This window comes from Lagopus muta, chromosome 4 (genome assembly GCF_023343835.1).
Source record: "Lagopus muta isolate bLagMut1 chromosome 4, bLagMut1 primary, whole genome shotgun sequence".
Lineage (NCBI taxonomy): Eukaryota > Metazoa > Chordata > Aves > Galliformes > Phasianidae > Lagopus > Lagopus muta.
In genome coordinates, this window is record NC_064436.1 from 20,431,894 (window position 1) to 20,457,215 (window position 25,322).

Consider the following 25,322-nt stretch of genomic DNA (forward strand, 5'->3'; position numbering starts at 1 on the left):
CTTACACTAGATCTAAATCAGCATTTTTTCTTCTGACTTTAATATTGCTTGGCCTTCTGCAGCGAGGTAAAAGCAGGCTCAAGAGGAGCCGCAAATAGGTTGTACCTGAACATTTTTTCCAGTCTTTCTTTTTTCAATTACAGGTTAGACGTCATGGCCCACAGTTTAGATGACAGGAAGCTGACTCAACTTTAGTGCTATACACAGAAACATCCTACAACCTGCTATGGATTACAAAACAGTCGTCACCCTAAAGAACCTCCCGAGAACACTGGGAGAAACCCCAATTTTTGGAGGACTTCCACAGTGTGCTTGGCAAAGTATTATTCTTTCATTCTTCCTACCTGATTTACTTATCTCTCTTCTAATCGTGTGAAGAACTTTGCAAAGATGGCAGTTCACTCTTCTACCTACAAGCAAAGGCTTATTGCCCACAACTGATACAGTCACTGGCCTAAACCCAGGTAACCAGCAAAATCCTCACATTTCAGCCGCCTCCAACACGTAACACAATTTGCAAAGATGCAGCTGTAATTCCATTCCAAAATGGCCAGACACTCAACACCCTTCAGGCTTATCAAAACTTGCTGGCAAAGGCAGAGTGTAGCTTCTGCACCTGTGACAGCTCGGGAACTATTTGCGATAAATCAGTATCGTGTCTGTTCTGAGCACTTGTCTGTCCTTGAAAGAGGAGCCTCCTGTACCTTCAATAGCTATCACAATGTCTAATGTGCATACAAGAAGTTACTTCAATCACACGACCATTGGAAAACACACCTGGAAACGTATTCTGATTCAGAACAGGATGCCACCTCTGTGCAAACACCCTTTGGTGATCTGATCCCAGTCCCCTCTGCGCACCCTGACCTGGCCCAAGGTGCAAGCGACTGAGCAAAGACAATGCAGAGCCTGAGAATGCAAACGGGCTCCCAGTAGCAGTGAGGGAGGCTGGGAAAGAAAAATAACCTGAAACTTAGCCGAGCAGGGAGGAGTGCTTTGAAGTGAGATGGAAACCTGAGCAGGTCTAGGTGAGATAGACACACACACAGACTTCTGTTTCTTTCTAACAGTCATTCCTCATGGATTTAACTTGCACTGCCACAAAATAAAAAGCCCTGGATCCCCTTGCTTGTAGGTCACAGCAGACAGGAAAGACATATACTCCAATGCAGTTCACTCAGCTGGGAGAAAGCACAATTAAGACAAAGGAAACTGTCCATAGCTTGGTGTGAGAGTGAAGTGTCATGGATATGCAGGAAACATCTCGGGGCCAACACTGAAATTCACAAAGGGTATCAGAGAAGACTGTGTTTCATATTCTCTTTGTAAAGAAACCAAGAGGAAAAAACAAGCCAGAAATTGTGCAGAAAAGGCTGGTCCATGAACTTAGGCAAAGTTTGCGGCCTGAAGACAGGACAGCTAGACCCTCCTTCCTCCACACCAGGTCCAGTGAAAGTTCCTGCTTCTCTCTCAAGGTAAGCAGATGCCCCAGGGACCAAAACAAACTGAAGGCACAGGCAGCCCAGAAGCAATTTCCTAAGCCATTAAAACAAGCTTAAGCCACCCAGGTTGGGCTGCTCAGCAAAGGCTGGAGCAAGTGAGGCAGAGCAAGTGCCAAGTGGCAACAGCTCTCTCTGGTCCCTGGCATCCACCTGCTCTTTTGCTTTTACTGTTCTAGGAGTGAGTCTGGCCTAAAACTAAACTATTCAGAATCTAGGAAGGAAAAGACATCACGTTATTGGTAAGCAGACTAGTTAGAAGGTGTTTTTTAATGCTACACAGAGAGAAAAAGGTGATGCAATACTGATTATTCCATTAAATATTAATTACAATACAGCTGTATTCAAGTTAGAACATCCTGTCTTAGATAATTGAATTAAGCAACAGGAGAACTGAAAAAGGTCCAAGGCTTTGTGTATACCTGTCATTTCCCAATTAGATTACACTGCCTTCTTCAGATCATGCATCGTTATCTCCAAAGATTAATTTTTATTAGAGTCAGGAGTTGAAGCTTAGGAAAAGAAGTGATTCATGATTCTCAAACTTGCTCAAATTTCACTCCTCAAACCCTTGATTTTCTTCAAGAAGGCTGTAGAGGTGGCCCTAGACTTTTCAACAAACATCCTTGAAGCAGGCTATCTTTTCCTCCTACAAATCATAGCCTGCATGCAGACAACATCAGTAGACTTCCCAGGATTAGATATTTCTTGTCTGTCTCTTCTGATTCAGCTTGCTAACCAAGCTCCACTAACTGTAGGAGACTGAATTCCACTGCTCAGCTTCAGAGCACTGAAACACCTGCAAGGAAGTTTTACAGCAAAGAACAATAAAATCACTGCAAACTTTTCAGAAGGCAGCCTTCAAATAAGCAAGCTCTGGCATTAGTTTTTACCACTGCAGAGAGTTCTCCAGACGTTCCTTCAAGGCTGCTACCCTACACCACCCCCAGCCCAATCTGATACACTGCCTCCACCACTGAGGCCTTCAGCTCCAACAGCTCAGGAAAGGCTGCAGGAAAAAAGGATTTCTTTTCAGAGCACTCTCAACGTCTGGTAACGTTTTACAGCTGGGTTAACCACAGCGTGTAGCTCATCTCTCCGCCACAAGAAAAACCAGGATTTCCCTTCTTTATTTAGGAGGGGAAAAAAAAAAGAAAAAGTATTTGACATTTCAAGTTAAACGCCTGTTATTTCATGTGACTTCTTGGAGCTCTCATTCCTGAATTTCATCAAGTTTTATTCTGCTTGGCAGTTTTATATGACTCCTTTCTTTCCCCTTCAATTAAGTAACAATCCATCAAAACCATCAAGTATATTTCCCCTTTTTCAGCAACGTTGATTGGATTCAAACTTTTCAACATCTCTTTTCACGCAAGGTCAAAGCTCTACGTTGTTGTAGTTTTCTTTTCTGGTGGTTTTTTTCCCAAATCAGCCATCCGCTGGGAAATTAATATTCAGCATGAACAATGAACTCCTCGCATGGCCTTTGAACCTCGCGGTTGCTAGGAGGCCTAAAGGAACCCTGGAGTACAGCACATTTAATAGCACGTATCAAGAGATTATTCAGCAGTAAAAATGTGTGATTTTCTAAATTCCATGCCTTTTTCTTTTCCCTCTCCTTATTTCCATCTGCCTTGATCTGTCAAACAATCTCTAAATTTCACACGAACTGCAACGGCATCCGCAGTAATTTTCTGTAATTACGGGCAGTTTGTTCCTAAAGTATCGAAAACATGACTGCTAGCCAGCAGTGCTGCTTCTCGTCAAATAAGCATCAAACTGGTCCTTACTCAGCTTTGCTGAAAATGCTGCTTAAAGCCGGGTGTGCTTCACCACTCCAGTGTGAGGTCTACACTTACCCTATGAACAAGGCTCTCTATAGAGACTGCTCTTCCTCCCCCAGAAAAGCATTGGCTGTAAAACCACTGCTCAGTATTTCAGTGCTGCTGAAAGAAATGTATCTATAAGTTCCCCATGCCCTGCTCAAACACACTTGAATAGTAGTGTTTTCAGCTTCTTAGCATCTTATTAAAAGTCCTTTTTTACTGTTTTCCTACCCAGAGTAACTGAGGCAAAAACCCAAGGCTTCTAGCTTCTTTCCCACCCTCCACCCCCACCTCAAACAATGCAGTATCTAATTAAAAGAGAACCACAACAATACTAATGGTGATGAGGTTAAATGCTTGGATAAACAGAATGCAGCCCTCTGAAGAGCCCCTGTGCTTCAAATAGTGAGATGTGTTTAGATACAGTGGCCATTCCTCACAAAACTAACATTTGTCAAGGCAATGGACTACGATTCTTTAAAAATAAATGAATGTGGAAACCATCCATCAACAGAGAACAATTGCATTTCCAGCTAGAAGCCAATCAGGTTCTTCCTAAAACATTTCTGACTTCAATTTTCAACATAGCATTCCTCCAACAACTTGAGCAGGTTGCTCAAACTAAATGTGACATCCATCCTTCTTCAATTGTTGCAGTTTAAATCAACATGCTGGATAAACACAGTACTCAGGGGGTCCAGAGATTCATTTTAGAGTGGATTTCATACTCATAGGCCCCTAAAAACACAGTCATCGTTCAGAGAATGCTGGGTGACACATCTCATTCTAAGGATCGCTCGTGCTCGAACACCTACGTGGATTGAGGCAACCTTGCCAAGATAAAGCTTTTACAGAGCCAAAGTGTTTCCCTGAAGAATTAAAAACAAGCAAAACCCACACCACTTGGCACAAGTGAGTGCCTTCTCTTTTAAAAATGGGTTTCCAGCCTTGAAGTACTGAGTTACGCAGGACCAACACAGCTCCGTATCTCTGCATCAGGAATGTGAGCACATCCATGAAGAACAACAAAAATCTTCGCCGCACACTCAGGTTTGGCTCTCCAGCTGCCTGCAGAACCTGCAGCGCCAACACAACAAACACCCCCTCCCAACAACCGCTCTCTTTTTCTTCAGCTGCTCAGGAATAAATTACACTTGTCATTTCCTCCCAATCTGTGGCTTCCCAGGAAAGAGGGAAAAAAATCAGAAGGGCTACTGCCAAAATGGCACAGTACTCTCACATGGGCAGATTTTGCAGTGAAATGCATGTTCTTCCCCTTCTGCCTGGAGGTTAATGAAAGAGCAGTCACACAGCATTTTCAAACCATGAGAACCAAAGAGAGATGTTTATTAGAGACAGAGAGAGCAAAGCAAGTGTGTAACTGACAGCCACAATCTTTAGCTCAACCTTTGCAACAGTAATCGGGGGGGGGGGGGGACTGGAAATGTTTTCAGTAATGCATGAAAAATACCTTCATTTTCTCCCTCTCCCTCTTTTTCTCCTTTAAAGGAATCCGCCTACTCAACCTAAATCGAGCCTTAGAGGGAAAACAAGCCTTCATGATAAACTAGGATTTGATGCGGTGGGAATGAAACGTTATGTCCGAGCATCACAATAAGCAGGCAGCAGAACAACAAAGGAGGTTTCCAGGATTTTCTGCCCCCGACCCCCTCCCCATCAGCATTTTCCCAAGTCTTCCTTCTGCTGTTTATGAAATGTCTGAATCCCCGAGCCCATGCGGATGCTTTTCGGGATGAAGCAGCTTCCATTAACATTACGGAGGCTTTCTGACATTGCAGCAGCACTCTAGCCGAAGCAAAGCCTCTCCCGATGCCCGCCTTTCTGGTTTTTGTTTGGTGTGTGCTCTCCCTTCCCCACGCACAAACACATTGGTGCAGTGCCCACTATTTCCCTACGGCCTCCCCTGATGGTGACGGCCTTAGGAACATAGGTGCACGTGTGCACTGCCCGCATACTCGGCTCTGCTCCCATTCTGCACCTCCGACACCAAATGTTAATGTGTTTACAGTCATTTGCACCAGTGCAGAAACATGCAGCCGGAGCCTGGCAAGGTGCTAGAGGACGGTTGGACCTGATTATCTCAGAGGTCTCTTCCAACCTTCACGGTCCTATGTCCATACGAGGGGCAGGCTGGCCACGGCAGGTGACCCTTTTTCCCTCGCAGACAGACAAACGCGGCGGAGCGCTGGTTTACAGCGGGGCCAGCTGCATTACAAGCATAACGTGCAGCAGCAGATTCCCAGCACATGCTCCCAGCACAAAAGGAGCAAAGGGCTCCACGCTCTGTGCGCCCGCTCCTCTCCGCCTGCCCTTCCGCGGCGCTGAGACGTGACCGTTCCCCCCCGCCTTATTTCACTCCGCTAATAGATTTTAAACACCATATTGCGAGGGCCTTGCCGTGAATCTTGCCGAGGTACAAAATGGTGGATGTACGCTATTTTTTTTTTTTTTTTTTTTTTTTTGCATTATTCATAGCAAGTTATGCTCCCCGCAGCCGCACGCCCGCAGCCCGCAGCCCCGCCGGCGGTGCTACCAACCTGATGTCATGTAGCCCCGCGACGCCTGCGAGATGAAAGCCGGCGGGAAGTGTTTGTGCAGCCGGTAGTCCTTCTCGCTGCGGGACCGCATGCGGTCGGAGGCCCGGTCGGAGAAGTCGGAGCTAGGCCAGGCCCGCCGCAAGGTCGTGCTCCGCGTCTTCTTCATGCTGAGGATGCCCGAGCGGTGCCCCCGCAGCAGCGCAGCACGGGCCGGGCCTCGCGGCGCTCCCGTCAGCCCAGCGCCGGCGCCGCCGGGGCGCAGCCTGCGCCCATGGTGCCGCTGCCTGCTCTAGGGCGCGGGCGGCACGGCCCGGCCGCTCTTTTTTTCCCTCTCCCCCTCGAATGATCCAATTTTACACACGTCCCACAATGCATTACACTTCATTTGCAATCAGTCCGGCTTACAGCTTCCAGATTCGTGAGGAGGAAAGGCACATTATGTGGCTTCTCAGGCAAAAAAAAAAAAAAAAAAAAAAAAAAAAAAGGAAAAAAAGGGGAGGGGGGAGATCTGCAGCGTGAACGCTCCGGGATCCCAAACAATAGCCCGATTCAGCCTAGCCGTGCTTAGCCAACTGTGAGCCGCCACACAAAAGACCCAAACAAACGAGGAAAACCCCACGGCCGCCGGTTGTGACCCGAATCGCAGCGCGCCCGGCGCTGGGAGAGGCGGCGGCGGCTCCCGGCACGGCGGGAGGAGGAGGAGGAGGAGGAGGAGGAGGAGGAGGGGAAAGAGCAGGAGGAGGGGAAGGAGGAGCGAGCGCCTCGCCCGGCCGCGGGGCCGGCGGAAGCACCGCGACCCCCCCCGCCGTTCCTCAGGCCCCGGCGGCCGGCAGCGGCCCTCGGCCTCCCCCTGCCGTGGCGGCGGCGGCCCCCCTCACCGCCGCCCTGGGCTCTACGGCTGCCAGCCCCGCGCTAGGAGCGGGGAGCGATGCTGCCGGGGGGGCCGCTAGCCGCGCCGCCGTCCGTGCTCATGGCAGCCCCGGCCCGGTGCGCTGGTCCCGCCGGGCTCCGCGAGCAGCGCGCGGGCATTTACATACAAAGCCCCGTGCGCTGCGGGTGGCCCGACCCCCTCCCTGCCGCCCTCCTCTTCCCTCTTGCCAGCCCTAGGCACCCTACGAGGGGCGGCAGGGACAGGGCGGCACCGCTCCCGTGCCCATCGCCCGGCCGTAGCACACCTGGGGGAGCGCGGGCGGGCGGCGGGGCTTTCCCCGTGCGTCCCAGCATACTCCAGGCGCTCCTTTCCTCCTCAGAGCCCGGTGGAGGACTCCCACAGCTTGCCCGAGGTGGACCACAGCAGGGCGTTTGGAAACTGGAGCCACGAGGATGTGCGTGGCTCCCGCATCTCACCCCACTGGTGCATGTGCCTGCTGCCATGTCGAAGCAGTGGCCTGCATGGAGGGGTCTGGGGACCAAAACTGCACTGAGGGACTTGGTTTCTTGGGTACGCTTGGAGTCAGGTGATGCCACAATGTTACCTGTGAAGGAAACTATGACACAGGGATATTAAGATGCTGCCTAAGCTCAGCTAATAAATCACTTGTGCTTACTTTTTAGTATTATTTTTAAAATATAATTAATGAACGCTGCTTCCCACAGGGTTTAGTCTCATTTCTAAAAGCATGGAAAAATCAGAGGTCTGTAATTTGGACAGCAATTGAAAGCTTTCAGTAGTGTCACAATATGGGAAAGATGACAGCGAGTGACTAGGACATCAAAGTGAACAGGCCTGGAAACGCGCTCCCATCAGGGCCGTGGACGTGAAGCCTTGAGTTCATTCCCCATCCTCATCTAAGCAGGCCCTGCTCAGCCTCTGGACAGACAACACACCAAAGAGTCATTCAAGGTTCCATTTGCTGCCACCCTGTTCATATGGTATCAAAATGATGTGAATGAAACCTGTCAAGAAATCAAATACAAATTGGGTCCTTGTTCATTCATTTTCATTTCCTTCCAACAGTGTGAAAAACCAGGGAGAGCTACATATTTCCATTGATGTCTGTATACTGGGAGAAACGCAAAGAAGTAAGATGAGCAAAAAAACTGGCCCAGAGCACCACTAATGAAAATATAAGATATTTTCCATCGTGCAACTTACTCATCTAGCAATTTACTCATCAACCTACGCAAGGCTTATAATAGAACATTTTCATCCTCAAACCCAAAAAAACCTAAAGAGAAGTTCTAGAATCGCTCAACTTTTCTAATCCAAGACAGATCTGGATAGGTCGGTTAGCACAAACTAAGTCAACCCCCCCAAACCTACCCATTTCACTGGATGTAAAACAAAATGAAATCCTACCCAGGAGCATGAACTCCCCTTCCACTGTCTGAAAGTTGAGCAAATGATGTTCACGCTGTAGAAGAAGTGGCTGAAGGCAGCCTTTACCTGGCCAGCTGACTTCAACCTACATCTGAACTAAACTCAACCTTTCTTCTAGTCTAGACACAGCCCTAGATATCATTCCGTTCCATTAAAAAAGACATGGAAAAAGATGCATTATATGAGGAATGAGACAAATAGGAATAAGCAATGAGGAGGAAAAATGAGGTCAAGAAGTAGAAAGACAGAACAAAGCAGGGTTGGAGGAGTGACAAGACCACAGTGATCCTGACACTATCTTTCTGTGTAATTATTCTAAACTAAAAACATGAGTCTAGTTTTAGGGCTAGTTGAACAAGTAAGAGAGCGAGGGACAGCTCTAACACAGTCAGTGCTGTGCCCCACTGCAACTATCAGGAAAAAATATGTCCCAGTGCTTTTCCAGCAATTTGCTGTACACTGATGAACCAGTGACAACATACAGGAATGATTCAAGTACTTTGAATTGACTTCAGTTGTACACTTGCAGGAATGGTCACAAGAGCAGTACAGTGTTTGCAATTTATGTTTTATGTCCTCTACACATTGATTGTAGGAGTCAGGCTGGCTTTAGGACAGTTAACAGGATGAGTCTCCATTGTGTGACAATTTTGAACAAGTAATGTTTTGCTCCTATGACTACACATTTGTTTCATATTAAAGTTGGAGGTAGGGGGGAGAAATAAGCAATCCATCTAACAAAGCCCACTTTCTCTTCTCAAATGTAGGGAGATGAATTTAAAACCATTTTGGAAGCCTCCCTTCAGTCCTGAGACATTATGACTATGGTCAGCTAAAGCTTCTTCTACTCTATCTTTTCAGGTTTCAGCTGCAAGTTTTCTTGACATGCTGTCTGAAAGCAAAGTTCTTTGCTTTGAAGAGAGGAATTCAGAGCAAGTTTCCTCCTGTTTTTGCATTGTTTGAAGTTGAGTTTTGTTACTGGGATGAATCAAATATATAATTAAAGACCACGTTTAAATTTTGTCTCTTTTCTTTGAAAAAGAGCTAGAACTGTGAGTATAACTGATTTTTTTGCTTCAATGGCCAAACTGAAATAAAGTAATTTTCTTCATATGAATTGAAAGCCAAAATTTTAGGGCTTTTGAAAAAAAAAAAAAAAAGAACATTATATTGTTAGACATTTCAAATTAGTGTAGGTTGTTGTTGTCTTTAGTAAAAGAAAATAAATGCGTGGATTCATACAGAGTTATGTTAGAGCAAGGTAGGAAAAGAAGAGCTCTCAGCTACAAACTCTCCTGTTTGGAATGACATTATGGCACTCATAAGCACAGTCTGCAACAAATACAAAATTGCTGATTAATCAGACGGTTCCAACAGGTAGGGAAAGGGGACTTTTTATTCCATTTGGCTGAAACAGTTGTGAAATTCTGCTTTAATTTACACTTTGTATTTTTTCCTGCCTGTGGCATATTGGTAAAGTTTTGTCTAATTCTAGAACGTATCACTCAGTGCCACATCTACCCTTTTCTTGAATGCCTCTAGGAATGGTGATTCCATCACCTCCCTGGGCAGCACTGGTATTTGATGTCCAGCAGGGACCATCTCCTTGAATTACCAAAAAGGTGAAACTAGATTAAATAGACCCATAGATCATAGAGACCTCAGGGAGGAAAAAAAAAGAGAGAGAGAGAGAATGAACTAAACCAAAAATGAACATCCCGCCTCTCTGTTAGCCTAATAGTTCCCAATCAGTGACATAACAGTAGCCATTCCAAAGGTACTGGTTGAGCATTATAAATTTCATGAAAAGGGGCCTAGGTACACTGAAAACACCACAAAGGATTCTTACGAGTTCAAGCTTTTCACCACAACGCTACTTCAGCCAAAATTCATCATTGAGAGCCTGAGGGCTTTTGGAGAAGCAATAAAAATGTTAGCTTCTGAAAAGCTTCTATGTTATCTCTTAAAAGTGAAAAAACAAATATTACTCCAGATATCTATCACTTTTGATCTTCATAAGCACTAACTAGGTGCTAAGCAGGTCTATTCCCATCTTGCTGATGGAAAAAGGCAAAAAGAAAAGGACACAAGGGGCCCAAAACAGCATAGGATATCAGTGACAAATGCACTGCTATACAGCCACGGGTCCCAACTTCAGTTTCATAAACTCATTTTTCCACTGTTGAAAAGTAATAATTACAGTTGGTAATTGTTAATAATTATATATGTTTCCCAACCATATCCTGGGCTATGCTAAGCATATTCTGAGCTGCATCAAGAGAAGTGTGACCAGCAGGTCGAGGGAAGTGATTTCTGCCCCTCTATTATGCTCTTGTGAGACCCCACCTGGAATTACTGTGTCCAGTTCTGTGGCCGCCAACATAAAAAGGACATGGAGCTGTTGAAGCAGGTCCAGAGTAGGGCCACAAAGATGATCAAAGGGCTGGAGCACCACCCCTACAGAGACTGAGAGCTCGTCAGCCTGGAGAAGGCTCCATGGGGACCTTATAGCAGCCTTCCAGTACCTGAAGGGGCCTACAGGAATGAGGGGAAACGGCTTTAAAGTAGAAGAGAGTAGATTTAGACTAGATAGTAGGAAGAAGTTCTTTACTGTGAGGGTGGCGAGACACTGGAACAGGTTGCCCAGAGAGGATGCCCCATCCCTGGAAGCACTCAAGGCCAGGCTGGATGAGGCTGTGAGCAACCTGGCCTACGAGAGGAATTCCTGCCTATAGCAGGGGGTTGGAACAAGATGATCTTAAAGGTCCTTTCCAACCCAAACCATTCTATAAATCTATGATTATGATATGGCACTATACTATATGCATGTACTATACTATGTGTACTATATGTATGAACTTTATATATATGTGTGTGTTTGCATGCGTGCTTGTCTGTGTGTACATGGCAATTGCTCTCATGTAATCTGGTATTTCAAGTTTCAGTCAGGGCAGCATTTCTTCTTCCTCCCCTTGGCAAACAGGTTTCTGTAGGGCAGAGGAGCAGACTTCATAGCAGGGGGGGCTGCTACTGGCACGTCAGCTTGACTGGCCTGGGGACCAACTACATGAAGTTTTCAACCAGAGCAAGCACTGACATAAAAATGTCAAAACAGATGACATAGGACACACAAGGAGGAAAGCGGTGCCCCTCTTTGCTGAGAGGACTGCACGCCTCCCCTGTAAAATCATCACCTCAGCCTATGTGTTCAAAGCCAGTTTCTCCCTTATATTGGAAATGGCCCAGCACATCAAGTAGGAAAAACCTTTGTAAGCTTTTAAACTTCATAGAAACTTTTTTTTTTTAAATCTCCAACTTTTTTAAGTGGGAGATAGGCTGCTGCAAGATGCTGGAAAGGAAATGCAGGACCTAAGAAAGTGGGAGAGGGAGAGAAGAAATGAATGAATAAGTAAATATATAAATAAATAAAGAGGAGAAAAGAAGTCTGTAATGCAAGGAGATGAAGAGCAGTAAAAAGAAGGAGAGGGAAGAAAGCTTAATGAGAGATGAGGTGGAAAATATGTAATTAAGAACTGGAGAAAAACACTGAGCTGAGATATAACATATAGGCCTTGGCAATGACCTGTGACTGATATGGTTTTGTTAAGAGGTATAGTTCTGCACAGTAACCTCCCTGAGAAAAGATACAACCTGCACGGCTTAATATTAATATGTCCACGAAGGGGAAAATCAGCCGGCTGCATAAATGACCCCACTTTCATGCATGGCTCTGTATTATCAAATGTGCCACTAGCATGGAAACAGGCCAGAACTCAGTCTCTGAATGAGATGCTATTGTGAAACTCCTTTCTGGCAGCAGTCTGTAACTGTCGTTGGCTCTGGGAAGTACTTGCTACCCCTTCTCAGCCTTTGTAAGCAGATACTCAGGCAGAAAGCTCCCAGCACAGCATATCCTGGCCTCTTCAAGGCCAGGCTGATGTGGCTCTGGGCAGCCTGGTCTAGAGGTTGGCGACCCTGCCCGTGGGAGGGTGATGAAACTAGATGATCACTATGGTCTTTTTCAACACAGGCCATTCTATGATTCATCCTAGGATCCCTTTTCCTGGCAGCTCTCAGACTTCCACCACTAATGCTTTCAGCTTGTCACCTCTCAGCAGTACTAGCTGTTACACATGCAAGAGAAGCCCAGTACTTGTCCATGCTTGTGGCCCAGCTCACAAAACAAGGCAGCCACTCTTGGTGGGTCTGTGGGACTGGAGAAGCTGAGCTGGCTCCGACTTCTGGGACTGGGGCTTGTGGGAAACTCTGCCAAAAGCAGAGAGAAAAATCACCAAGTCAAAGGTGAGCAAGAAAAAGCTTCAAATGTAGAAAAGAAAAATATTTCAGAGCTTATCATAAGCAAGTCTTCAGTCTCACTCTGGAATGCTATCAGGTTGTGTTATACTGGCATAGTAATCCTGGCTTAATTACAGCACCTCTTAAAACAGTTTCGGATCATATTTCTCTCACTGTTATGTTTCGGGAATGCGTGATGACAGGAATGCAGTGCTGCTGCTGCACACATGCTGTAGTTCACCAATTCATTTTTCTGTGTGCTGGCTTATATGCTGTGGTATTTATTTTAACTTGCATGACTTTTTAGAAAAACCTGTCTCTGTTATGAGAAGAAAGACTGCCCTGTATTTTTTCAGCCCAGACCCTTCTGATTGCATTTGTGCTTCCTCTGCGTTGAAGACAAGTGATGCAGAAGGGCTGCGAATCTGGGCACCCAATTGTTTTGAGACACTCCTTACCAGTCTCAGGCACCAAGACTTAACCCAATTGCAACACAAACTGCAGGATCCAGCCTTCACCCCATCACACGCTTCGCCTTGCCTGGTACGTGGCTCAGAGGGAGTCACCTGAAGTGGATGGGAGATGGACTGGAACTCCTCAACATCCAGAACTGGAGACAGAGGGAAGCCATGAATAGTATAAAGACTTCCAAACAGCCAGGCATTGATTAGACCCCACACATATTATAGAATTCAAAACCTTGGAGAAGAAGAGCTACAGCAGCCCAGTTCATTCATCGGCTGCTCTCACAAAGGATATAGTAACAAAAGATTTGCCAAAAATGTTGACCTCAACTTTCTTGTTTTCCACTGGTGTCACATGTCATTAGTACCCTGGTATTTAAGTAACCTACTGATATATGGGGGCCAGCTGGATGGTGTTAGACAAACAGCCTATCCTTCTGGCTTGGTAGTTTGAAATAGAGAGCAGAAAGTAAGCATCTAGTGTAGAACGCACGAACAGTAAAAGCCAATATTGATCATGTTTTTAAAGCCTAATTACACATGTCTTTCCATTCCTCCCTAAGCCTGTGTTTCTGCTGCATGCTCACGTAAGAGTTCGCACAACCATACCATTATGAGCAAACCCTGGGCTCTGATGAAGCTCCTCTGTGCTACAGCAACACAAAGCACCAGCAGATTCTGCACGTCAGGTGGGCAACACATAAAGGAAAAATCTTCTGAGAAAGAATAGAATGCCCTTGGCTTCAGCAAGTGGACATCGCTTTGCTCGTTGCATGGCTGTGATTTAACCATATTTCAGTTTTAAATTCCAACTCCTTGTCTGTAAGGATTACTTAAACAAAAAGCTGCAGCTATCTTTGCAAAAGGGACAATGCATGTATTTGACAGCCTTCAAAACCAAAGGAGCATACCAAGGAAACTAAATCCCAGCAGCTGCTCTAGCTCTGCAGAGCATTTGCCGAACAACCCAGCACTAAGCTCCCTCTAAAAATTCTTGCTTATACAGCTGTGCCATATAGCGAGCCTACTTTGTAGATGTACATACATATACAGTGTGTGTAACAGGCAGAGATCTTTAAAGCCTTAGAAAAGTTGGGAACCCTGAATATGGAGTACCCCACCTTTTATAAACAACATCTTGTCATGAATTTACTTCCACACGTGCATGAAGTTCTGCCTATATCAAATAGGCTTTCAAAATACAGGTTTAGCACTGAAAACATATGGTTCCCACTGAACGGCTTGAAGAGAATGCAAGCAAGACAAACTCCCAACAGTGAAATTGCACTGATTCATCACCTCACAGCAGAGTAATTTAATTACTTCTTGGATATTTTATTATAGTCTCAGATTTAGAGGCTGTCTTGGCATAAACCAGTATTCGGGCAGTGGAAAAATCTCAAGAGAGAAGCCATAAACACAGACAGAAATTAGGTGACTCAACACATGCCTGACCAAAAGACAACACAAAGCTCTCAACCTGAACGCTCTCTGGACCACACCACTGCAGTACAGATGCAGTGTGTCCCAGTGGAGGCAGCACTCTAGTTGCTGGTTTTCAGTGGGACACCAGCGCAGCCCTGTTCTCCACTCCAGGGACAGCTGCCCTGCCTTGCTGCTGGTCACTACACCTTGCTGTCCCTTCTGCTTAGCTTCTGAAGCTTCTGAAGCACCAGCCACAGGAAGCTTTGCTGCTTTATCTATACACCGTTCTGTATTACTGGGTGGCTGTTGGTTGCTTTATTGTTAATTTGTCTCTTTTTAGATGTGGAGAGGGACTTGCTTCCAACAGAGCACTGTTATCTCACAGATTTTCAGAAGGTCAGCACAAGATCTTACCTCCTCCATGTGCTAAGCAGAAGGAAGCAGCACCCAAAGTCTCAGCTTAGAGAAGTGCTTATAACATAGCATGTCAGTGTCATATTGGATATAAGAGCAGTCTCTGCTGTGAATTTTTCAACCTACGACCTTCCTGTCAAAGTCAAGGCTGAGAACAAGTGAAACACGTAGATGTTGCAAAGAAAACATATCTTAGTAGAAAGGAATATCCTTGTAATAGCCAGATTGAAGTGGTGAAATTAAGAATAAACTAAAATCTCATCAGAAAACAAAAAACAAGCAAACAAAAACCCAAAGCTCCACTCTAGCTCTGAAAAGCATACTCCTCACTCCCACCACAGAAGAACACTTACATCCTTTATAGCACGTGAATGGCACTAGCATAGGAGAAGGTTTCTTTCAAAACGCTTTTCATATTATAATGAATTTTTATGAGGCACAGAAAACCACTTACACTTAATATTTCTGGATATCTAAAAAGATCTTTTTCAAAAGAAACAAGCATCTTAAGTGAGATCATTTACACGAAAAGGTACATTTCTTAGCATTAGAATTCCATTGAGTAGAACTATGTGCAAAATGAAGAGCTGGAAAGTCTTTAGTCTTCATTAAAACTGATCACTATTGAGCTGAACTCAATACCTTCCAAACCAACTGCAGTAAATCCTGTTAGTTATGGCGCTCATCTCAGCAGCTCTGGTAGGGAGTCACAGTGTTTCCATACATAAAAATTGCAAGCCCTTTTTACCCCAGCTGTTCCAGAAATCACCAAATACTCAGCCAACCAGTTCCTAGTTTCTAAATGAAAGCAGGAGAACCTCCACAAGCAAGCATGCAGGGACTTGCCTGTGTTTTGTTTCTTGACCAGGGAGATGTTTGGGAACCTTTCCATTGCCCGAGCAGTACAAGGTAGGTCAGACAGTTCTCTGGTACATTTCAGATTTGTCAGTGTGATGCTAGTGCCAAATCCTCTTTTTTTTCTTACCCCACCTCAAACATGGATCTTGTTATTATCGCAGCTGACAGATCCGAGACAAAATAAATATAGACATCAAAGACTGAAACAGTGATAGACTATCCAAGAAGGCATTTAGGGGCCCTCAGCTGTCCAAGGAGTAAAAAAGTTATAAAAGCAAGTACTTCTTATCGCCCACACCCCTGTGTCATTGCTGTAGTACTTAAAAAGAACACAAACCCTATGGATTTCTACCCACCACATAGTAATTACTGAAATAACAAAGAAGAGGAAAAAAGTTTTTCCAAAGCCTGATGCTATTACTGAACTGCCAATGAAAAAACTCCCACTAACACCCCTTAAGTCTATCCTCCTGCACTCCTAATCTGTACACAAAAGATTGGGTTTAACCCCCCCACCCCGAGATTAAAACCGCCTGCAGTTTTCTGCTGCAGGCCAGCAATGACAATACTTTAAATCCTTGGCTACTTGCTTCATGAAGATGCAGGCTACAGACAGTCCCCCAAAGTTCTTTGAAATGATAAATACAAAGCAGGAGGAGGTCATAAAGGAAGTATTCCTTATAAAAGGAACAGATATCATATGCAGGCTTTTCAAATACATTTCTCAATTGCTTTGCTTTCAGCTGCCATATTCTCAATTCTGCATTGTCTGAAGCTTTGGAAATAAAATTCAGGAATGAAATGAAACATACAAATTAGTGCTGAACACAGCTGCCAATATGTGCATGTATTACCTTTTTAGCATTCATAAATCTCTCAGATGTAAATCGTATCCTACTCCTTATCTGGAAAGACTAATTATTTACATAATAAATGGTCCTAGGGCAATTATCAAAAACCTGTCCACTTAAAAGTAGCATATAAGTTTTATCACATAATCTTCTGTAGCACCTACCAATTATTTCACTACAAGCCAGCATGGTTCCCTGCTGCACTGGAAATCCAGCTATCTCTCTGCCAAGAGCCTTCCAATGCATACAAAAGGAATGAGGATTGAGAGAGCTGTTTTATCCTCTCTTATCCCATAAACTAACAAGCCTTTTCTCTACTGCAATTGCTCTCAACAAATACAAGTAATTACGTAGGAGGATGAGATTTCCAAGGTAAGAGAAAAAAACCTGAAGTTTAGCAACATAGTCAAGAAGTATTGCCAGCTTAAACTACAAGAGAGTTGCTTGCAGGGATGGGCAGCAGGCAAACCAAAATGGAGTCCTGGCACCAAGCTAGAGATGATGGGCGAAGCTTGAACTGCCGATAGGTGGCCCAGTTCTCCTGTCTACCTGCACGCCCTGGAGGTAAGCAGGACAGCAGGACATTTATTTCTGGCCCCTATCCCAGCCTAGGCACACAATATCTCCCCTTCTCCATTTCGGTATATTGAACTCAAAATAATTGAAAAATGAGTTCACTTGGAGAACGTGTTTACTTTGCCTATCTTGTAAGGACTCACAAACCCTGTTCATATTAGCTCCTGGCTAGCTGCTTCACCAGACAAACCAAGAAACATCGCTGTCCAGATTCACAGTGAGGAGGAAGGTAACTGGCTGTAACAGCAACAGTAGCAGTCTGAGGAACACTGAATTTCACTCTCAGGAAAGGTGCCAAGACTTAACAAAACCTGTAATAAAATGAAGCAGTTAATGGAAGCAAGTGCTCCGGCCAGCAGCCAATGCATAGTTAAACCACTGGTGACCCTGAAAAGCCAGGCTGCCGAAGCTTGAAGTTATTCAAGCTGTTTAATGTTGATTTGTTTGCAACCTAATGCAACCCAGCCTACAGAAACAATCATCACTGAGACTGCCTCCTGTTTGATGAGCCGCTTTCCTCTGCTTCTAGATATGAGTCCTTTACAGGCACTTTCCCATGCTCAGGAGGGAAAGTCTACTCACAATAACGTTCCAGATAAGAGATGTTCCAGAAAAGAGTGAAAGGTGATAGTGAGCTCAGGAACATGGATTTGGTGAGGTGGGATGAAGGAGGCAACATTCTTAGCTGCATATACTGTGCTGCACCTAGACTACTGCAAGGTGTGCAGCTAAAAATGCATCACTAGAGGAACCCTGCTGGGTCACTACATCATTGTTAGAGGATATCTGCTTTGCAGAATTCCCTAGGAGTCAGGAGAAACAATTGATAAGCACAGTTCATTCAGGCTTCTAATGACTCACACTGCTCACGATATGAACGAAAACCTGGTGCAAGAGCAAAATAAACATTCAGTATGAATAAAAACTACTAGTATTCTGTCCTCAATTAAAGCAAACAATGACTGATTTGATTCAAAATAATATTGATGGTTCCAATATTTATTAAAAAAAATAATAAATTATATTTCTAGTGGGTAGTCCTTTTGATTTCTCCACAATGTTCATGACATACATGTTAGTAACATTATAATTGTTTTGCTCAGAATTCTATTTCATTCACAAGTCACTTAAATTTGTAATATTACTTCTCATTTCAGTACAACCAGCTAGATAAGTTTTCAAACAGATTTTACTTTTTAAAGGACAAACAGCAACATTGGCCTCTGAGCACACAGTTGCAGTAATGCAGAATCTCCTTTTAGCAAGCTGAGATGTTGAACAGGCCACTTCAAAAGTGATAAGACCTTGATTCAGAAGGTGCAGGAACAGATTCCTATTTATCTGTGCCACTTCAGAAAACTACATTCTCCTTTGATTGCTAAGTCTTGAAAGTTAGTGTGAAACCTGCTGATTTGAGAACAGGCTGAAAGAGGACTTGGCCCGAAACACAAATCTCACCATGCCCATCTTCTAATAGCAGTATCACACCACCCCTAGAATGATCAGGTAAATAACCCAGACCTTCTAGGTCATAACATCATGCTTAAGAGAAGAAACATGGGCTCACCAATGGTGAGACACTTCAGTGAAAAAAAAATAGAACATTCAGAGATTCAGAGACTTTCTTTGCTGTTTCAAGGGGAAAAAGGGGGACATTGAACACCACCTGCAGCACAAGTTCTTTCTGAAACAGTGTATAGCTTTAGTGCCAGTTATAGAGATGTATCTAGCAACATGAATACAAATTATTACAAGTACTATGAGGAGGGACATCTTTCAAGTGTTGGAGGCCACTTATTGGGTACTGATTGTTCCTAGAGAAACTTAATTCTGTTTAGCCATCACTGAAGCCTGCATGCCATATTTCCAGAAATAGGTAATTGCTGTATTTAGATTAAAAACAAACAACTCCAGTAACAAAACAATTGTTCTGACAAACTAAGTCACGCTTATAATACATGCATGCCTTTGTGGCTTGCTTGGCTTTCTTAGAAATCATCCTTTTTTTGGATATCATGACTTCTGTGTCCAGAAATGAACCCTAGTCACCTGCTGTTCCCATGGATGACAGTAGCAACTGAATTATCTGAAAATGATAGGCCAAGCTCTCCATGATATACTTTGTATTTGAAAAGCAGGCAACAAAAACAACGTTGAAGAGAGAAGCAGATGGCCAGTGAGTTATCACTCTGGGTCTGATGACTTAATGTGGGCTGAACTTGTTTATTTACTTACATATTTGCAAAAAAGAAGCATTCCTTATGTTGGCAGCAGTTCTGAATGTGGTCCTGAGGCAGCTGCAGCTATGCAGAACACACCACTGCCCCCACACAACATCAAGGGATTAAGCACATACCCCCAGATCACTGCATGTTCTCCTATGATGACAAAAGTCACTGTTGACCCTTCCTGGGGCCAGGGAGATAAGTGACAAGGATTTCTACCATCGGAGCTCAAGAATGGGTTAGCAGGAGCCCACAGCATTCCTGCTGGAGGCAGGACAGAAGGAGGCCAGGCACTGCATGGCAGGGGAATGAGAGGAGGCAGTGATTGCTGACTGCAGCCTCCTGCCAACCAGGAGCTGTTACCTCTGCCTTCTAACCACCATCAGCACCGCCAGGCAGGGGGCCACCAACCCTTACAGGCCATGTTAGGAGATGAGCAATTGAGGCATTAAGATGAACACCTTCTTGTCATGTTAAAGCTGCTGTCAGTGGGCAAGCAGCTGTATGCCATGATATTGCTTCTTGGTCACAAAAGCTTTGCAATAAACTTTTCTAGGCTACCCTTGACTAAACTGTTAATGCAAACCCCATGCTGACTCGGTGCGATGCATGACGAAACTGCCATCAAATGGGCATGAAGCACAGCTTGTGTGTCAGCAAGCCTTGTCATATGGGCCATGCTGGGAAATACGGATCCTTCTTAGATCATCTCACCCCATCTTCAGAATTGTTCTCTTTATCTTCTCTCTGACTGCTCTTATTACCTCCTAGGCATATAAAAATAATGCAACCTTTCTAGACACGTAACAAACAATTACGCCTATATAGATGTACTTCAGTGACAAATTAGCTGCTGACATTATGGAAAGAAATGTCACTGTGCACCCATTTAACTCACTGAAAATCAACAGAAAGTACCTTCTGTCTGCAGCGACACTAATGCCACGGCCCTGCACGCAGTTAGCAACCAACCTTATTACTGTAAAGTGATAAATAGGTATCTATCACCTGCCAAGCCTGGGCAGGCAGCGGCTGGGGCATGAAGCCGGCAGCAGTGCAGGTGGGGAGCTGGGCTGTGGGCACATGTTACTGCCCATGGAGGCCTGATGCAAGCAGCCCTGCATCCTGCACAGCACCCATCCTGCCTCCAGCATCGAGCGCTGGGCCCCAGCTCACCGCCCACCTCACCATGTGGGAGGTGTTACGCAGGGAGACTCATGAATGCCATCTGCTCAGCTGTGGATCTGACTTCTTTTTTCCCCCCGGCATGTAATAGTCTGTGACAGTAGAAAGTACACTAATGCAGTCCTACATTTTCCATTCCTATATGGTGTGAAGAAAAAAAAAGTCCAAGTGTACTTTTCATCTCCCACAACACTGCTCTTAGTTTTGCAAATGAATATGAGCTTCATCTATTAAATGTTAAGAGGTATAAATACAATGCTGACACCTGTACAGGAGGGTGAAGACTGAGAGGAAGCCACTTTACTTCTGTGGCATCTTTATTCACTCTACTCAGAATATAAAACATGAAATTTCATAAGTTAATGCAAACATGGTAAAAACTTCAATCTAGATGTGTAAAAAAAAAGGGAAGGCTCCAAAGAGATCCCTTCGTGGCCTTCCAGTCCTTGAAAGGAGCTTAGAAGTAGGAGGGGGTGCAACTTTTTACAAGGTCTGATAGTGACAGATCAAGGGCAAATGGCTTTAAACTAAAAGAGAGAAGGTTTAGGTTAGATATTAGGAGGAAAACTTCCACTATGAGGCTGGTGTGGTGCTGGCACTGCTGTCCCAAGCTGTGGGTTCCCCATCTCTGAAGGAGTCCAAGGTTAGAAGGGCCCTAGGCAGCCTGAGCTTGTGGGGGGCACCCAGCCCATGGCAGGGATTGGGCTGGGGGGGCTTTAAGGAGCCCCTCCAATCCAAACCATTCTGTGGTTCTACCACCTTTTTTTCCTATTCTTCACAACCATATTTTACCAGTAAACAATTACTGTTTACAAACTAGCCAAGTACTTGGATTCACAGTAAGCATTTGCATGTGGACAGGACTGGCTTGTTGGGGATGATCAAAGCACCCCAGACTAAAGCCAGGTGGCCAAGCCCAGGCAGGCTGTAGCAAGGCCCTGCTGGAGAAAAGCCATTCCTTTGGGGGTGGCAACTATGCAATGGGCCCCACAAACAGGAGACAGGCACCTGCAGCACTGCCCCAGTGTGTGCCTGCCTGGCAAGGTGGGGAGAGGACTTCCCTTGGCATGCAGTCATGGCCTGTCTTTTGCCACAGCAGATGGGCTCCTGAAATGGTGTGGGATGGGGAACATCATGCATCACTCAGAAACTCGGGTTGAAAGGAAGGTTGCTTTGGGTTTCCTGCAATCAACTTCATCCCAAGTCTGGTGTTTTTTTTTTTGTTGTTGTTGTTGCTGTTTTTGGGGTTTTTTTTGTTTGTTTGGTTGGTTGGTTAGTTGTTTTTTGGTTTTTTGCTTTTTTTTTTTTGTCATGTGAATAGCAGAGAGCATTTGTAACCTGTGCAAATACACTGACTCTAAAAACAACATACAGACATTAAATAAAGCAACTAATTCAGCTTGCTTTCCAGCACCCAGCAGATTAGAGAGCTATTTGTGGAGCTGATGGAATACGGGAGGTGGGGGGGAGGAAATGTTAATTTGCAATTATCCAGTTAATGCCATTTTAATAAGATATTTAAAAAATACACAAAACCATTTGAAAGCATCTAACAAAACACATTCTTAAATGAAGACTGAAAGCTATCTGAATAAACTGAACAGAAACCTTCAATGGGTGCGGGTTTTAACTGTGATTTATGTTCTGATAGCCAAGCAGTGAACGCCGTTTGTCAGGCACACGAGGCTGCTTTACATGTATGATTCATCTGCACAAGAAACACTTTCAATAGGTCCTTCCCCCCCCACTTAAGAATTATAAAGCTATTAAAATACAAGGCCACAGCAAACCCTAATATATGTCCAGCCTAATATTCAGTCTCCTAAAGTGGCCAGCAGTGCACAGCCAAGGAAGAATATGGAGGCAGTGGTATCTCCCTCAAACATCTTATTGTCCCCCACAATTTCCAGATCAAAGGACTTGAGCTCAGGTGAGGAGCCTCCATGTACTACCACAGATTTGTACTCATTAGTGAGCTTGCCTCACTGGATAAGATAGCAGCTACTGGGCACTTGAAACTTCGGTGTATACTGAGGACATCGCTCTTAGCATAGAAATAATCCAGCAGTGTCATTATGGAATACCAGAATTACATCCCAGACTGCATCCGCAAACACACACGACAGAGTCTGACCCCAATACACTAATCTTTCAGAGAACAAACAGCTCACTTCATCTCCTGAAGAAAGTTTCCATCCCTGATGTATTTCATTTAAACACCATGAACTCTTGTCTTACTTTATTTTTGAACCAGGCAAGATGAATGTACTAAAAAAATGATAGAGATATAAGCTACTTTCTAGTGTAGGGTGATGAAACTTTAAGAACCATCCCACACACTTTTTATATCAGACAGCTTCCCAAAAAGTTATTTTCAGATTATTTTTCTGTTGAAAAGTAGTTATGGCATTGTGCAAGACAGCCTGCGTGTAGAAACCATCAAAGCACTTAAGTCTCCAAGCTCTATATTTGCAAATTCTTAAATACTGACCCTCTTTTTCTACGAGATCATCTACGCTACCATAGCAGGATCAGGTACAAGATCTTTGCAGGGCCAGGGTTCTGTCTGTCCTTCCTTGTTACTGTGTTGGATACTTATGAGGGGTCACGGTGACAAAGACGACTGCAGATGAAATAAAAGTGATTATTACATATAAATATACTTTTCAAAATGCAAACTCCTCACAGACTGCCCGTGGAAGTGCTGTCTCTAGATATTATGAAGACACAGTGGGTAGAATCTAGCAAAACACACACACAAAGTATACTCAACAGTGACCGAGACACACAAGAAGTATTTCTAAAGCAGCTGAGTGAAGCAGACAGAATTTTGCTGCAGTCTAAGCTAAGCACCACACAGTGCCCCCTGCTGCATACACAAGCAATAGGCTACACACGGCTAAACAATGACATCATTGGATATTAAGCAAGATGCACTGTTTGCATGACAAATATTTACTTCGTTAACCCCTGCTGTTTTCCAAAATTACTAACAAATGGTGCAAACATTCTCAGTACGGGCTCGCAGCAGACATCTGCACGTTCGCCATCCCACGCTGGGTCTGCGGGCTGTCTGCCACCTCACCTCCCATTTCTGAGCACTGGGAAATTCGTGCTGAGAGGGAGCAGAGATGCTGTCCAGCCCTGCTATGGTGAGACTTAATCACAAGATAGTCACTAGGCTGAATAGCACAGTGTGACATGGTTGCCCCTGTCCTAAATGCCTGGACAGTAAGAAATAGATTCTGGAAGCGATGAAACCGAGTGCACTGCGAGTACCCATCTCTGTGCTCTGAGCTAGAAGAAACAAAACAGAGAGAAATGAGAGAAATAGACATAAGAGAAGGTCAAGTGTTTGATGTAGCTTCCAACTTCCAAATAAACATGCATTAAGAGCCTATGAAAGGTCCTTCACGTGCAGCATGAAAGAGGTAAGTGCAGACCAAAGAACTGAGAGCCTAAAGAGGATTTATCGATTGTCAGACAGAGCCAGGGAGGTCTCCTAATGTGGAATACAAACATTTAATCTGATTCTGAAATCTTATCTGCTGCCTTTAAAAAGATTAACATAAATTATCTTGTAACAGACTATGAATTTCTGATCCACTCCGAGAACTACAAATATTTGTCAAGAAGTAAGACTTGCACATTTTAACTAATTTTATTAGCATTCTACTCAAAATCAGATTTAACAGAGGTGGTCAAAATGGAAACCTGTTCAAGGAAGCTTGACAGGCTGGGAGCTGGGGCTGGGCAGCCTGGTGAAGGTTCTGGGGAAACCTGAGAGCAGTCTTTCAGTATCAAAATAGGAGCTATAAGAAGGAAGGGGACAGACTTTTTAGCAGGGTCTGTGATGATAGGACAAGGGGAAATGGTTTCCCACTAAGAGGGGAGAATTAGATTGGGCATAAGGAAGAAGTGTTTTACAACGAAGGTGTTCAGGAACTGGCACAGTTGCCCAGGGAGGTGATGGGTGCCCCCCAAGGTCAAGCTGGAGGGGCTCTGAGCACCTGATGGAACTGTAGGTATCCCTGTTCAGTGCAGGTGAGTTAGACCAGATGGTCTTTAGGATTCCCTTCCAACTGAAATGGTTCTGTGATTCTAAGTTACATCATAAATATAATATTTGCATACATACATGCAGCATGCTACAAACACACTGCACCCATATGCAGAGAGGAAAACGTAAGTTATTCAAGTTGATCTTGAAAAACACTCACACATGAAGATGTCACAGCAAAACAGTTCTTTTAAAATAAATAAAGTTTTCCCAAACTGAAAACTTCTGCTCTAAACTGGAATAAAAAGGAGATACTTAGGAGTAGAAGCTTGCTAACATCATGTCCATGCTTGGCCCTGGTCTGTCAATCCATAGAACTGTCCAGGTTTTATGCTCGTCTTTCACCTTTCCTCTCTACCAAATGGAAAGGGATAGGAAGCAAAGCCTCTACAGAATGCTTGCTCCCCCAGAGTGAAGGCAGGGACCAGTCTTCCCATTTCTGCCCCATAAGCTTGGTTGGCAAAGGGCCACAGTCTAAAGTTTGCATGTTTTTGTTGAAGTCTGTGAGTGCCAGTACGATCTGGACAAAATGGCAGATGCTACAATGAGGGAGGCTGGATACTCCAGAGATGCTGAATTCAGGAGCTAGTGTGCCCTTCAATGCATTGTAGAGCTTCAGGTGGGCCCAGTCAGCACAACAAAGCCAACTCAGCAGGACACATACCTGCATTCCTGCTTTTTTCCTCAATATTCACCAGGCAACAGCTGAACATCATTTCTGTGCCATTAGCTCAGGGGCTTTCCCCTGAGATGTGAAGCAAGTCA

The 25,322-nt window shown here is 44.5% G+C and overlaps 2 protein-coding genes across 10 annotated transcripts in view; one reads left to right on the forward strand and one right to left on the reverse strand.

The window, feature by feature from the left end:
- The window catches only part of ENPP6 (ectonucleotide pyrophosphatase/phosphodiesterase 6), a 206,197-nt gene that overhangs the window by 87,034 nt on the left and 93,841 nt on the right, over window positions 1-25,322 (forward strand). The gene's annotated exons all lie outside the window — the stretch shown is intronic.
- The window catches only part of STOX2 (storkhead box 2), a 126,066-nt gene that overhangs the window by 56,784 nt on the left and 43,960 nt on the right, over window positions 1-25,322 (reverse strand). Inside the window, exon 1 of one of the 6 annotated variants that reach the window (XM_048942095.1) lies at window positions 5,884-6,563. The exons of 4 other annotated variants lie outside the window; for them this stretch is intronic. In XM_048942095.1, the coding sequence (XP_048798052.1) occupies window positions 5,884-6,049 (166 nt within the window). In that variant the 5' untranslated portion in view covers window positions 6,050-6,563. Of the gene's footprint in view, window positions 1-5,883; window positions 6,564-25,322 lie in introns of those variants that run through there. One more of the 6 variants, XM_048942099.1, reaches the window with a different exon arrangement.